Raw genomic sequence first — 15,202 nt, forward strand, 5'->3', positions numbered from 1 at the left:
TATTATTATTATTATTATTATTATTATTATTATGTTGCACATCAGCACATGGCTTGGCATTGTATCATTATTATTATTATTATTATTATTATTATTATTATTAATATGTTGCACATCAGCACATGGCTTGGCATTGTATCATTATTATTATTATTATTATTATTATGTTGCACATCAGCACATGGCTTGGCATTGTATCATCATCATCATCATCATCATTATTATTATTATGCGGCACATCAGCACATGGCTTGGCATTGGATCATCATCATCATTATTGTTATTATTATTATTATTATTATTATTATTATGGGGCACATGGCTTGGCATTGGATCATCATCATCATTATTATTATGCGGTACATCAACACATGGCTTGGCATTGTATTATTATTATTATTATGCGGCACATCAGCACATGGCTTGGCATTGGATCATCATCATCATCATTATTATTATTATTATGCGGCACATCAGCACATGGCTTGGCATTGTATCATTATTATTATTATTATTATTATGTGGCACATCAGCACATGGCTTGGCATTGTATCATTATTATTATTATTATTATTATTATTATTATGTTGCACATCAGCACATGGCTTGGCATTGTATCATCATCATCATCATCATTATCATTATTATTATTATTATGCGGCACATCAGCACATGGCTTGGCATTGGATCATCATCATCATTATTGTAATTATTATTATTATTATGCAGCACATGGCTTGGCATTGGATCATCATCATTATTATTATTATTATTATGCGGTACATCAACACATGGCTTGGCATTGTATTATTATTATTATTATGCGGCACATCAGCACATGGCTTGGCATTGGATCATCATCATCATTATTATTATTATTATGCGGAACATCAGCACATGGCTTGGCATTGTATCATTATTATTATTATTATTATTATGCGGAACATCAGCACATGGCTTGGCATTGTATCATTATTATTATTATTATTATTATGTGGCACATCAGCACATGGCTTGGCATTGTATCATCATCATCATCATTATTATTATTATTATGTGGCACATCAGCACATGGCTTGGCATTGTATCATCATCATCATCATCATTATCATTATTATTATTATGCAGCACATCAGCACATGGCTTGGCATTGGATCATCATCATCATCATCATCATCATTATGCGGCACATCAGCACATGGCTTGGCATTGGATCATTATTATTATTATTATTATTATTATTATGCGGCACATCAGCACATGGCTTGGCATTGGATCATCATCATCATCATTATGCGGCACATCAGCACATGGCTTGGCATTGGATTATTATTATTATTATTATTATGCAGCACATCAGCACATGGCTTGGCATTGGATCATCATCATTATTATTATTATTATGCAGCACATCAGCACATGGCTTGGCATTGGATTATTATTATTATTATTATTATTATTATTATTATTATTATTATATGCCAATGTGATTCTAGGCTAAATCAATACCTTTATTGGATGTAAATACATCAGCACCTGGCTTGACATTCTATTATTATTATTATTATTATTATTATTATTATGCGGCACATCAGCACATGGCTTGGCATTGGATCATCATCATCACCATCATCATCATCATCATCATCATCATCATCATCATCATTATTATTATTATACATTGTATTATTATTATTATTATTATTATTATTATTATAGGGGAATGCGATTCTAGGCTAAATTAATACCTTTATAGGATGTAAATACATCAGCACCTGGCTTGACATTGTGTTGTTGTTGTTGTTGTTGTTATAGGCCAGTGCGATTCTAGGCTAAATCAATACCTTTATAGGATTTAAATAAGTTGGGACCTGGCTTGATAATAATAATAGGTGAAGTCTAGTTGTACGGAGATAGATACATAGTTAGGTAGGTAGAGAGATAGGTAAATATCTCCTCCCAAGAAAGGATTCTTCCAGAAAGGAACCTGAGAAGGGAGTGAAGCAGTGTGTATTACCAAAGTCATTATTATTACTGTCATTATTATTATTATTATTATTATTATTATTATTATTATTATTATTGTGTTGCTGTAAACCGTGAAAATGAATATAATCTGACTCCAAGTATTCAAAAACACTAAAATCAGAATATATAAAAATTATTGTGGTATAATAAAACACAACAATACAATCTCTAAAATCAGAACACTAAATAAAGAACAACACTCTGAAAACAGGGGAATTCCACACAGGAAACAATCAGGACCAGCTAACACCTCTCAACAAAGTATTCCCATCACGAAAATCTGGCAAATCCTCTATTTTCTGAGGGCCACAGATAGTAGAAGCACATAAAATCTCGCAAACGACACCACTCTGAAAACAAGGGAATTCCAGACAGAAAACAATCAGGGCCAGCTAACACCTCCCTACAAAAAAATTCATTCAGGCAGGAAACAGCCAGGCTTTAAAGCTGCAAGGCCATTACATGCTAATCATTTTCCCTAATTGCAACATTCAGACAAAAAAAAAAACAATCAGAAATATTGTATATTCACAACCTTTAGGAAATAATATCCCCTGATGGCACAGCGTGTTAAAGCGCTGAGCTGCTGAACTTCTGGACCGAAAGGCCGCAGGTTTGAATTGGGGGAGCGGAGAGAGCCCCCACTGTTAGCCCCAGCTTCTGCCAACCCAGAAGTTCAAAAACATGCAAATGGGAGTAGATGAATAGGTACTGCTCCGGCGGGAAGGTAATGGCGCTCCATGCAGTCATGCCAGTGGCCACATGACCTTGGAGGTGTCTACGGACAACGCCGGCTCTTCGGCTTAGTATTGAGTATTTCTCAATACTTTATTTCCCATACCACCAGACTTCGCCACAGCAACGTGTGGCCGGGCACAGCTAGTATATATTATTATTATTATTATTATTATTATTATTATTATTATTATTATTATTATTATTATTCCAATGTGTTTCTAAGTTAAATCAGTACAAATATATGATGTACATAAGTTGGCACCTGGCTTGACAGCTTCTTATATCTATTATTATTATTATTATTATTATTATTATTATTATTATTATTATTATGCAATGTTATTCTAGGCTAAATCAATGCAAATATAGGATGTAGATAACTTGGCACCTGGCTTGACGTATTATTATTATTATTATTATTATTATTATTATTGCCCAATGTGTTTCTAAGTTCAGTCAGTATAAATATATGATGTATATAAGTTGGCACCTGGCTTGACAACTTCTATTATTATTATTATTATTATTATTATTATTATTATTATTATTATTATTATTAGGCAATGTTATTCTAGGCTAAATCAATGCAAATATAGGATGTAGATAACTTGGCACCTGGCTTGACATATTATCATTATTATTGACCAATGTGTTTCTAAGTTAAATCAGTACAAATATATGACGTACCTAAGTTGGCACCTGGCTTGACAACTTCTATTATTATTATTATTATTATCATAGGGCAATGTTATTCTAGGCTAAATCAATGCAAATATAGGATGTAGATAACTTGGCACCTGGCTTGACATATTATCATTATTATTGACCAATGTGTTTCTAAGTTAAATCAGTACAAATATATGATGTACATAAGTTGGCACCTGGCTTGACAACTTCTTATATTATTATTATTATTATTATTATTATTATTATTATTATTATTATAGGGCAATGTTATTCTAGGCTAAATCAATGCAAATATAGGATGCAGATAACTTGGCACCTGGCTTGACATATTATTATTATTATTATTATTATTATTATTATTATTATTATTATTACTAAGCCTTAGCATATTACAAGCGTTTAGCATGAGTCAGGGATGTGATGCTGCAGCTAAAAAAGGCCAATGCAATTCTAGGCTACACCAATACAAATATATAATACAGGGCATAGATGACTGACACCTGGCTTGGCAACTTAATAAGAACAATAATCATAGTAATGACAATAACAATGGTAACAACAGTAAGTCTTAGTAGACCACAAAATGAGGATAAGCCAAGAGTGTGTTGCTGCAGCGAAAAGGGCCAATGTGATTCTAGGTTACAACAGGAGCGTAATGTCCAGATCAGCTCAACTCTGAGCATCCTTCGCATGTAAGGACCATCCAAGCAGCTCTCCAGGGTGCTGAACCCATTGGGGAGACTGGCTTCAGCAAAGGAGATGGCACCTCCTAAATCAAGGTGAATTTTCGTAGTATAGATTATTATTATTCTTAGTATAGAATAGTATTGGCTTTTTCCGCTGCCGCATCACACACTTGGCTCATGTTCAACTTCAAAGAATCATAGAAGCCTAGAGTTGGGAGAGACCTCATGGGCCCTCCAGTCCAACCCCATTCTGCCAAGAAGCAGGAAATCGCATTCAAAGCATCCCCGACAGATGGCCTTTTCTGCTGCCGTATCACACTCTCAGCTCACTTGTGGTCTACCAATAAATTATTATTATTATTATTATTATTATTATTATTATTATTATTATTATTATTTTGTGTCACTATAGATTATGATTAGTAGTAATATAGAACTGCATTGGTCTTTTCCGCTGCCGCATCATGCTCTCAGCTCATGTTCAACTTGTGGTCTACCAATAAATTATTATTATTATTATTATTATTATTATTATTATTGTAATTTTAGTATAGATTATAATTAGTAGTAGTGTGCAATTGCATTGGTCTTTTCCGCCGCCACATAACACTCTTGGCTCACATTCAACTTGTAGTCTACTAATACATTATTATTATTATTATTATTATTATTATTATTATTATTATTGTAATTTTGTCTCAGTATAGATTATGATTAGTAGTAGTATGCAATTGCATTGGTCTTTTCCGCCGCCGCATCACACTCTCGTTTCACATTCAACTTGTGGTCTACTAATAAATTATTATTATTATTGTAATTTTGTCTCAGCATAGATTATGATTAGTAGTAGTGTGCAATTGCATTGGTCTTTTCCGCCGCCGCATCACACTCTCGTTTCACATTCAACTTGTGGTCTACTAATAAATTATTATTATTATTGTAATTTTGTCTCAGCATAGATTATGATTAGTAGTAGTATGCAATTGCATTGGTCTTTTCCGCCGCCGCATCACATTCTCGGCTCACATTCAACTTGTGGTCAACTAATAAATTATTATTATTATTGTAATTTTGTCTCAGCATAGATTATGATTAGTAGTAGTGTGCAATTGCATTGGTCTTTTCCGCCGCCGCATCACACTCTCGGCTCACATTCAACTTGTGGTCAACTAATAAATTATTATTATTATTGTAATTTTGCCTCAGTATAGATTATGATTAGTACCAGTATACAATTGCATTGGTCTTTTTCGCCGCCGCATCACACTCTCGGTTCACATTCAACTTGTGGTCTACTAATAAATTATTATTATTATTGTAATTTTGTCTCAGTATAGATTATGTTTAGTAGTAGTGTGAAATTGCATTGGTCTTTTCCGCCGACGCATCACACTCTCGGCTCACATTCAACTTGTGGTCTACTAATACATTATTATTGTTATTATTATTATTATTTTATTATGACACAGCAAACAAGATAGACATGCTGGATTTCGTATCACAAAATCACAAGTCGAACACTTCCCAAGTGTCTAGGATTAATAATAATAATAATAATAATAATAATAATAATAATAATAATAATAATTTATTATTATTATTCAGTTCTGGATTCGGATCCCAAATCGGTGGCGTGTCCTATGCCTCTTTGGCCGTGCTTTTCCAGCCAAATAATCCAAGCCAGAAGGGCCTTGTTCCCTCTCTCTCTGCAAAGAATGAATGAAATGCCCTTCGGCTCTTTTTCAGGGAAAAGAAAAACGGAAAAAGCTGGAGACGCCGCCGCCGCCGCCGCCGCTCCTGATGCCGCCAGTGAGGTTTGGAGGCTTATTCACCTCTTCCCATTAGACTAACAAATGGCACTTAACGCAAAACATCTGTGCGCAAAAGAGCCAAGATGAAGGGCCGGTGCCGCCGGTGTCCTGGGAGAAGGAGGAAGAGAAGAAAGAGAAGAAGGAGGAAGAGAAAAGAAGAGGATGGAGAGAGAGGAATAATAGGTGAGGGAAGAGAAGAAAGAGTGGAGGAGGAGGAAGAGCAAGAGAGAAGAACATGATGAGGAGAAGAAGAGATGAAAAAAGGAAAAGGAGAATGAGGAAGAGACATCTCCTACTTCCTATCTTTCCCTACTTTCTTCTGATATATTTACACTTTTAGCACTTTGGCCTAGATTCTTTGAACCTAACCCATGATTTTAACATTTTATCTTGAACTAGCTGTGCCCGGCCACGTGTTGCTGTGGCAAAGTGGTGGTGGTATTGGTTAAAAGTTGTTGTGGGATTTTTATTTGACGTTATTTGTATTTTTTTAATTAATTTTATTGTAACTTATCTTTTTTATGTATTATATTTTATTATTTTGTTGTATTATTTTTAGTTATTTTGTTATAGTATTTTATTGTATTAATTTTTAGTGTTTTTAATTATTTTTATTGTATTATTTGTATTTATTTTATTTTTTATTCTTTTATTAGCACTGGGCTGAGTGGGTTGCTAGGAGACCAAGTGGGCGGAGCTTAGCCTTCTAAGTGGCAGCAATTGGATAAAAACAATTATTGCTCTCCCTCTAAGTAGGACTTTATTTTTCTTTTCTTTTTGTTGTATCAACCTAGAGGCATGGATGATGGGTTGTGTTGTCAAATTTCGAGGTTGGGGGGCCTGTACTTTTGTTGTTTTGTGGGTCGCCGTGATGCCATCACTCTTTTATATATATAGATGTGGTTTTTATGACTTGCTTTTACTGTCTGATTATTGGTTTTATTGGTTTTATTGTTTTGTTTTTATTGTTCTGCTCGGGCTTGGCACCATGTAAGCTGCCCCGAGTCCCTTCGGGGAGATGGGGCGGGGTATAAGAATAAAATTATTATTATTATTATTATTATTATTATTATTATTATTATTATTATTATTATTATTATTATTATCTTCTTCACCCTCTTCCTCTTTCCCTTCTTCTTCGCTCTTCCTTCTCTTCCTCCCCTTTCCTTCTTCTCCTTCCATCCTTTTTTATCCCTCCTCTTCCTCCTTCCTCTCTTCTTCTCCTTCATCGCCTACTTCCTATCTTTCCCTACCTTCTTTTCTCCTCTTCCTCTTTCCCTTCTTCTTCTTCTCTCCTCCTCCTTCTCCTTCATCTCCTCCTCTTTTCTGTCTCTTCTCCTCCTCCTCCCCCTATCTTTCCTATCTCTTCTTCCTCCTCTTCCTCTCTTCTTCTCCTTCATCGCCTACTTCCTATCTTTCCCTACCTTCTTTTCTCCTCTTCCTCTTTCCCTTCTTCTTCTCTCCTCCTCCTTCTCCTTCATCTCCTCCTCTTGTCTGTCTCTTCTCCTCCTCCTCCCTGTCTGTCCTATCTCTTCTTCCTCCTCTTCCTCCTTCCTCTCTTCTTCTCCATCGCCTACTTCCTATCTTTCTCTACCTTCTTTTCTCTTCTTCCTCCTCTTCCTCTTTCCCTTCTTCTTCTTCTCTCCTCCCCCTTCTACTCCTTCTCCTTTATCTCCTCCTCTTTTCTGTCTCTTCTTCCTCCTCCTCCCTATCTTTCCTATCTCTTCTTCCTCCTCTTCCTCTCTTCTTCTCTTTCATCTCCTACTTCCTATCTTTCCCTGCCTTCTTTTCTCTTCTTCCTCCTCTTCCTCTTTCCCTTCTTCTTCTTCTCTCCTCCTTCTCCTTCATCTCCTCTTCTTTTGTCTCTTCTTCCTCCTCTTCCTCCTTCCTCTCTTCTTCTCCTTCATTGCCTACTTCCTATCTTTCCTTATCTTCCTTTCTCTTCTTCTTCCTCTTCCTCTTTCCCTTCTTCTCTTCCTCCCTCCTCTTTTCTGCCTCTTCTTCTCCTCCTTCCTCTCCTTTGCTTCCCTCCATCTCTTTTCCCCTTCTCCCTCGCATCCATCCCTCCATCATCGGAAATGTAACTTTATCTCGGCTTCTTTATCAATGTCCCAAATGAGCTTCAATTTAAAATATCCACTTTTTTTTAAAGCCCCCTTAATTGGTTGCAGATGCCCTTTTTCCAACGTCTGCTTTGTTTCGCAAAGTTGTTTCCCCTCGAAAAGAAATAATCTTCATTTATTTCTGTTTTAGCGAATGCAAAAACAAAACCATTCATGTCTTTCTATTAATGTTCCCTCTCTTTTTAAAGGCAGAAAACAGAGCCCCGCCATCATCCTCATCATCCTCATCCTAATCGCCTGGATAAACTCTCCTTCATCTGCGGGAGGAAAAAAAAGGCCAAGAGACCTGATTTATAGCTGCTGAAAGGTATCCCTCCCTCACTGTTTCTTTTAATCATTTCGGGAGAAGAATTACATGCTTTACTTTCAGGAAGGAAATTTATTTCTCCTCCTTTCCCTCCTTCTCCACCGCAATCCCTTTTCGAAAAAGAAATGGAAACGCTCCCCCCCCCCTCTCTCTCTATATATATGTATATATGTGTGTGTTATAATACAATATTTTATATATATATATATATATATATATATATATTAGTACATACATAGATATAATTATATTACTCTATATTATATTAGTATTAAATTAGTACATAGATAGATATAAATATATTACTATATATTATATTAGTACTGTATATATATATATAATATATACACATACATACACATACACACACCGTGTTTCCCCGAAAATAAGACAGTGTCTTATATTATTTTTTGCTCCCAAGTATGTACTAGGTCTTATTTTCAGGGGATGTCTTATTTTTCCATGAAGAAGAATTCGCATTTATTGTTGAACAAAAAAAAAGATCATTTATTGTATACTGTATAGGAGTTGTCATCACAAACCAACATAACCAAACCAGACAAACAGTGACTCCTGTCAATAATTTCTTGTTATGTTCATTATTTCCGTATACAACTGGTATGTACATTTACCAATCCTGCATGCTCAGGTGTTTTGTTTGGCGAGTGCCGGGCCTGCTTCCAAACAAAAACTTTACTAGGTCTTACTTTTGGGGGAGGCCTTATATTTAGCAATTCAGCAAAACCTCTACTAGGTCTTATTTTTTGGGGATGTCTTATTTTCGGGGAAACAGGGTACATGTATATAATGTGTGTGTTATTATATAGTATTTTTATTATATATATAAATATAAAATTAGTACCTATATATGTATCTATATACTAATATAACAACAACAATTCTTTATTGATTAGTCACTTTTGACCATATCAAAACATGTAAAACATACAATACGTGCACACTTACGCATACATACAATAAAACCATGTACTAATACAGTAGAGTCTCACTTATCCAACATAAATGGGCCAGCAGAACGTTGGATAAGCGAATATGTTGGATAACAAGGAGAGATTAAGGAAAAGCCTATTCAACATCAAATTAGGTTATGATTTTACAAATTAAGCACCAAAACATCATGTTATACAACAAATTTGACAGAAAAAGTAGTTCAGTACGCAGCAATGCTACGTAGTAATTACTGTATTTACGAATTTAGCACCAAAATATCACAATATATTGAAAACATTGACTACAAAAATGGCTTGGATAATCCAGAACGTTGGATAAGCGAATGTTGGATAAGTGAGACTCTACTGTATAATATATACTATATATACTAATATAATATATAATAATATATTTATATCTATCTATGTACTAATTATATATATATATATACACACACACACACACACACACACACACACACACACACAGTAGAGTCTCACTTATCCAACATAAACAGGCCGGTAGAACGTTGGATAAGCGAATATGTTGGATTAAGGAAAAAACTATTAAACGTCACATTACGTTACGATTTTACCAATTAAGCACCAAAACATCATGTTATACAACAAATTTGACAGAAAAAGTAATTGAATACACAGTAATGCCATGTATTAATTACTGTATTTACAAATTTAGCACCAAAATATCACAATGTATTGAAAACATTTTGACTACAAAAATGCATTGGATAATCCAGAACGTTTGATAAGCGAGTGTTGGATAAGTGAGACTCTACTGTACATGTACATAATGTGTGTGTTATTATAAAGTATTTTTATTATATATATAAATATAAAATTAGTACCTATATATCTATATACCAATATAATATAAAGTAATATATTTATATCTATCTATGTACTAATTATATATAAAACATAAGGTAAAGGTAAAGGTTTTCCCCTGACATTAAGTCCAATCGTGTCCAACTCTAGGGGTTGGTGCTCATCTCCATTTTTAAGCCAAAGAGACAGCGTTGTCATGTGGCTGGCATGACTGACAGCATGACAGAGCTCCCACTGTTAGCTCCAGCTTCTGCCAACCTAGCAGTTTGAACACATGCAGATGTGAGTAGATCAATAGGTACCGCTCCGGCAGGAAGGTAACGGCGCTCCATACAGTCATGCCAGTGGCCACGTGACCTTGGAGGTGTCTACTGGCCACCAGTATTAAAAAAAAACTCTAAAACCGGACAGTAAATAAAGAACAACACTCAGAAAACAAGGGAATTCCAGACATGAAACAATCAGGGCCAGCTAGCACCTCTTAACCAAGGATTCCCCCAGGCAGAAAGCAGCCAGGTTTTGAACCTGCCAGGCTATTCTATACTAACCAAGGAGGCCATGTGCAACATTCACACTTGCCTCAAGCAGACAAGAGTTCTTTCTCCAACCCTGGACATTATTCCTCTGGTATATAAACCCCACTTGCCTAGTTTGCAACAGACCTCACAACATCTGAGGATGCTTGCCATAGATGTGGGCGAAATGTCGGGAGAGAATGCTTCTGGAACATGGCCAGACAACGGTCCAGAGAACTCACAGCAGCCCAGTGATTCTGGCCATGAAAGCCTTCGACAACACATTATATAGATAGATATAGATACTAAATCTGCTCCTTTAATTGGTGGGAATATATATACACATATATACATATACATACATACACATATACACAGTAGAGTCTCACTTATCCAACACTCGCTTATCCAATGTTCTGGATTATCCAACGCATTTTTGTAGTCAATATTTTCAATACATCGTGATATTTTGGTGCAAAATTCGTAAAGACAGTAATTACTACATAGCATTACTGCCTATTGAACTACCTTTTCTGTAAAATTTGTTGTATAACCTGATGTTTTGGTGCTTAATTTGTAAAATCATAACCTAATTTGATGTTTAATAGGCTTTTCCTTAATCCCTCCTTATTATCCAACATATTCGCTTATCCAATGTTCTGCCGGCCCGTTTATATTGGATAAGTGAGGCTCTACTGTGTGTGTGTGTGTGTGTGTGTGTGTGTGTGTGTGTGTGTATATATATATATATATATATAAAATTTCTGTTTAAAAAAATAAATCACACATACACACACACATATATATGTATATGTATATATGAGACTTAGAAGGAAACGGGGCATAATAAGCATAATAATATCCCTGACAGTTACAAATAGCAAATAATAATTTGGCCTTTTATTTACATCTAAATCTTTCTCTCTCTCTCTCTCTCTCTCTCTCTCTCTCTCTCTCTCTCTATATATATATATATATATATGGGATATCGTTTGATCCTGCCATTGCATATAATGGGATTTGACGCCTCCATGGCGTCAAAATATCTCCCTCTAATAATAATAACAACAACAACAACAACAACCATCACATATTTATTCTTATATCCCCCCACCATCTCCACAAAGGGACTCGGGGTGGCTTACATATTGCACAAAGTGCCTAAAAACAGAGCATAAAATAAAACACAATAAAAATGCCATTAAATAAAATAAATAGACATATAAAACAACAACTTAAAACTCAATTAAAACGGCGCTCATCTGGCGGTAAGCTACTGTAAACATGGCCAGGCTGTAAACAATGGGCAAGGGAATGGGGTCGGTGCAAACCCTCTTTAGTATTGTTATTATTATTATTATTATTATTATTATTATTAAAATATTATTATCATTGGAGCACAAAGGCGAAGGGGGTTGGACTAAACGGTCCAAGGAGTCTCTTCCAGCCCTCTTTATTATTGTCATTATTATTATAACATTATTAAAATATTATTATTATTGGAGCACAAAGGCAGAAGGGGTCTCTTCCAACCCTCTTTATTATTGTTGTTGTTGTTATTATTATTATTATTATTATGGCACAGCAAATGAGATATATGCTGGATTTTCGTATCACAAAATCACAAGTCAAACACTTCCCAAGTGTTGTTGTTGTTGTTGTTGTTGTTGTTATTAAAAGGAACAAATAAAAGAAAGAGAGAAGGAAGAAAAGAAAGAATGAATGAAAGAAGGAGAGAAAGAATGAATGAAAGAAGGAGAGAAAGAAAGAAAAGAGACCGAAAGAAAGAGAAGTATAGGAAGGAAGCTGGAGCGCATTAAAAGCAACTCGTAATTATTCTTCCTTTTGGAGAGGTCTCTCTCTCTCTCTCTCTCTCTCTCTCTCTCTCTCTCTCTTTCTTTCTCTCTCTCGGCGTCTTTGCCACCAAAACAGCCCAGGAATGATATAAATCTGCCTTTTATGAGCCGGCCGTGCGATCAGTATTCGGCCGCCTTTGAACATCTGGCTGCCCCGCCATCCCTTCTGGGCCCCAAATCCCACTGAATCCAGGATGGCCAGCCCCATTGAACCAGTAGGTCTCCTCAAAGGGGCCTCGGGTAGTGGGTTCGGGGCTCGCTTTTGAAGAATCTCAAAAAGCTTTCTTGGTTCATTTCAATAAATAAAATGCAAGGCGGCAACAAATGAGAAAAGGCCAGAAGGATCCTTGCTTTCGGAGGAGACCAAAGCTTCCCTTCTGGGCTGAAAGGTCGGGGAAATTGATTATTATTTTTAATGTCGGGAAGACAAACTTCCCGTTTATATTAATGGGAGGGTTTCCTTTCCCTTCTCTTAAGGCTAATTGATGTTTAGTTTTCCTGGGGTCAAGTGGAGGAAAGGCTTCAGTCAAATGGGAGATGGATGGATAGATAGGTAGAGATTGAGATAGATAGATAGATAGATAGATAGATAGATAGATAGATAGGATACATACATACACACACACATACATATAGAGATAAATAGATATTGAGATAGATAAATGGATAAGATACATACATACACACACATATGGAGATAGATAGATAGATAGATAGATAGATAGATAGATAGATAGATAAGATACATACATACACACACATATGGAGATAGATAGATAGATAGATAGATAGATAGATAAGATACATACATACACATACATATTGAGATAAATAGATATTGAGATAGATAGATAGATAGATAGATAGATAGATAGATAGATAGATAGGATACATACATACACACACATATGGAGATAGATAGATAGATAGATAGATAGATAGATAGATAGATAAGATACATACATACACACACATATGGAGATAGATAGATAGATAGATAGATAGATAGATAGATAGATAAGATACATACATACACACACATATTGAGATAAATAGATATTGAGATAGATAGATAGATAGATAGATAGATAAGATACATACATACACATACACATTGAGATAAATAGATATTGAGATAGATAGATAGATAGATAGATAGGATACATACATACACACACACATACATATTGAGATAAATAGATATTGAGATAGATAAATGGATAAGATACATACATACACACACATATGGAGATAGATAGATAGATAGATAGATAGATAGATAGATAGATAAGATACATACATACACACACATATGGAGATAGATAGATAGATAGATAGATAGATAGATAGATAGATAAGATACATACATACACACACATATGGAGATAGATAGATAGATAGATAGATAGATAGATAGATAGATAAGATACATACATACACACACATATGGAGATAGATAGATAGATAGATAGATAGATAGATAGATAGATAGATAGATAAGATACATACATACACACACATATTGAGATAAATAGATATTGAGATAGATAGATAGATAGATAGATAGATAAGATACATACATACACATACACATTGAGATAAATAGATATTGAGATAGATAGATAGATAGATAGATAGGATACATACATACACACACACATACATATTGAGATAAATAGATATTGAGATAGATAAATGGATAAGATACATACATACACACACATATGGAGATAGATAGATAGATAGATAGATAGATAGATAGATAGATAAGATACATACATACACACACATATGGAGATAGATAGATAGATAGATAGATAGATAGATAGATAAGATACATACATACACATACATATTGAGATAAATAGATATTGAGATAGATAAATAGATAGATAGATAGATAGATAGATAAGATACATACATACACACACATATGGAGATAGATAGATAGATAGATAGATAAGATACATACATACACATACATATTGAGATAAATAGATATTGAGATAGATAGATAGATAGATAGATAGATAGATAGATAGATAAGATACATACATACACACACATATGGAGATAGATAGATAGATAGATAGATAGATAGATAGATAGATAAGATACATACATACACATACATATTGAGATAAATAGATATTGAGATAGATAGATAGATAGATAGATAAGATACATACATACACATACACATTGAGATAAATAGATATTGAGATAGATAGATAGATAGATAGAATATATACATACACACATACATATTGAGATAAATAGATATTGAGATAGATAAATAGATAAGATACATACATACACACACATATTGAGATAGATAGATAGATAGATAGATAGATAGATAGCGATATTGAGATAGATATTGAGATGGATAGATAGATAAATAGTTATTGAGATATTGATATACATAGATACATATTGAGATAGATAGATAGTGATATTGAGATAGATAGAGAGATATTGATACATACATACATAGATATTGAGATATTGCGATAGATAAATAGATATTGAGATACTGATACATACATACATATTGAGATATTAAGAGATAGATTGATATTGAGATATTGATACATACATACATATTGGGATAGATAAATAGACAGATAGATAGATACATATTGATACATATTG

General features: G+C 34.4%; 3 protein-coding genes across 5 annotated transcripts in view; 2 read left to right on the plus strand and 1 right to left on the minus strand.

Annotated features, from left to right (window-relative positions):
• The window catches only part of ptges (prostaglandin E synthase), a 62,283-nt gene extending 56,324 nt beyond the window's left edge, over nt 1-5,959 (plus strand). The window contains exon 5 of the mRNA XM_062959970.1: nt 5,886-5,959. Coding sequence (XP_062816040.1) covers nt 5,886-5,940 — 55 coding nt within the window. The 3' untranslated portion in view covers nt 5,941-5,959. The remainder of the gene's footprint in view (nt 1-5,885) is intronic.
• Nucleotides 1-15,202, minus strand: part of prrx2 (paired related homeobox 2) — a 68,148-nt gene that overhangs the window by 40,289 nt on the left and 12,657 nt on the right. The gene's annotated exons all lie outside the window — the stretch shown is intronic.
• asb6 (ankyrin repeat and SOCS box containing 6) overlaps nt 5,970-15,202 on the plus strand; it is a 56,080-nt gene continuing 46,847 nt past the window's right edge. For 2 of the 3 annotated variants that reach the window (XM_062959914.1, XM_062959917.1), the window contains exon 1: nt 7,435-8,380. The gene's annotated coding sequence lies outside the window, so the exon portion shown is untranslated. Of the gene's footprint in view, nt 6,134-7,434; nt 8,381-15,202 lie in introns of those variants that run through there. The other variant, XM_062959916.1, reaches the window with a different exon arrangement.

Source organism: Anolis carolinensis, unplaced genomic scaffold (assembly GCF_035594765.1).
Source record: "Anolis carolinensis isolate JA03-04 unplaced genomic scaffold, rAnoCar3.1.pri scaffold_7, whole genome shotgun sequence".
Lineage (NCBI taxonomy): Eukaryota > Metazoa > Chordata > Lepidosauria > Squamata > Dactyloidae > Anolis > Anolis carolinensis.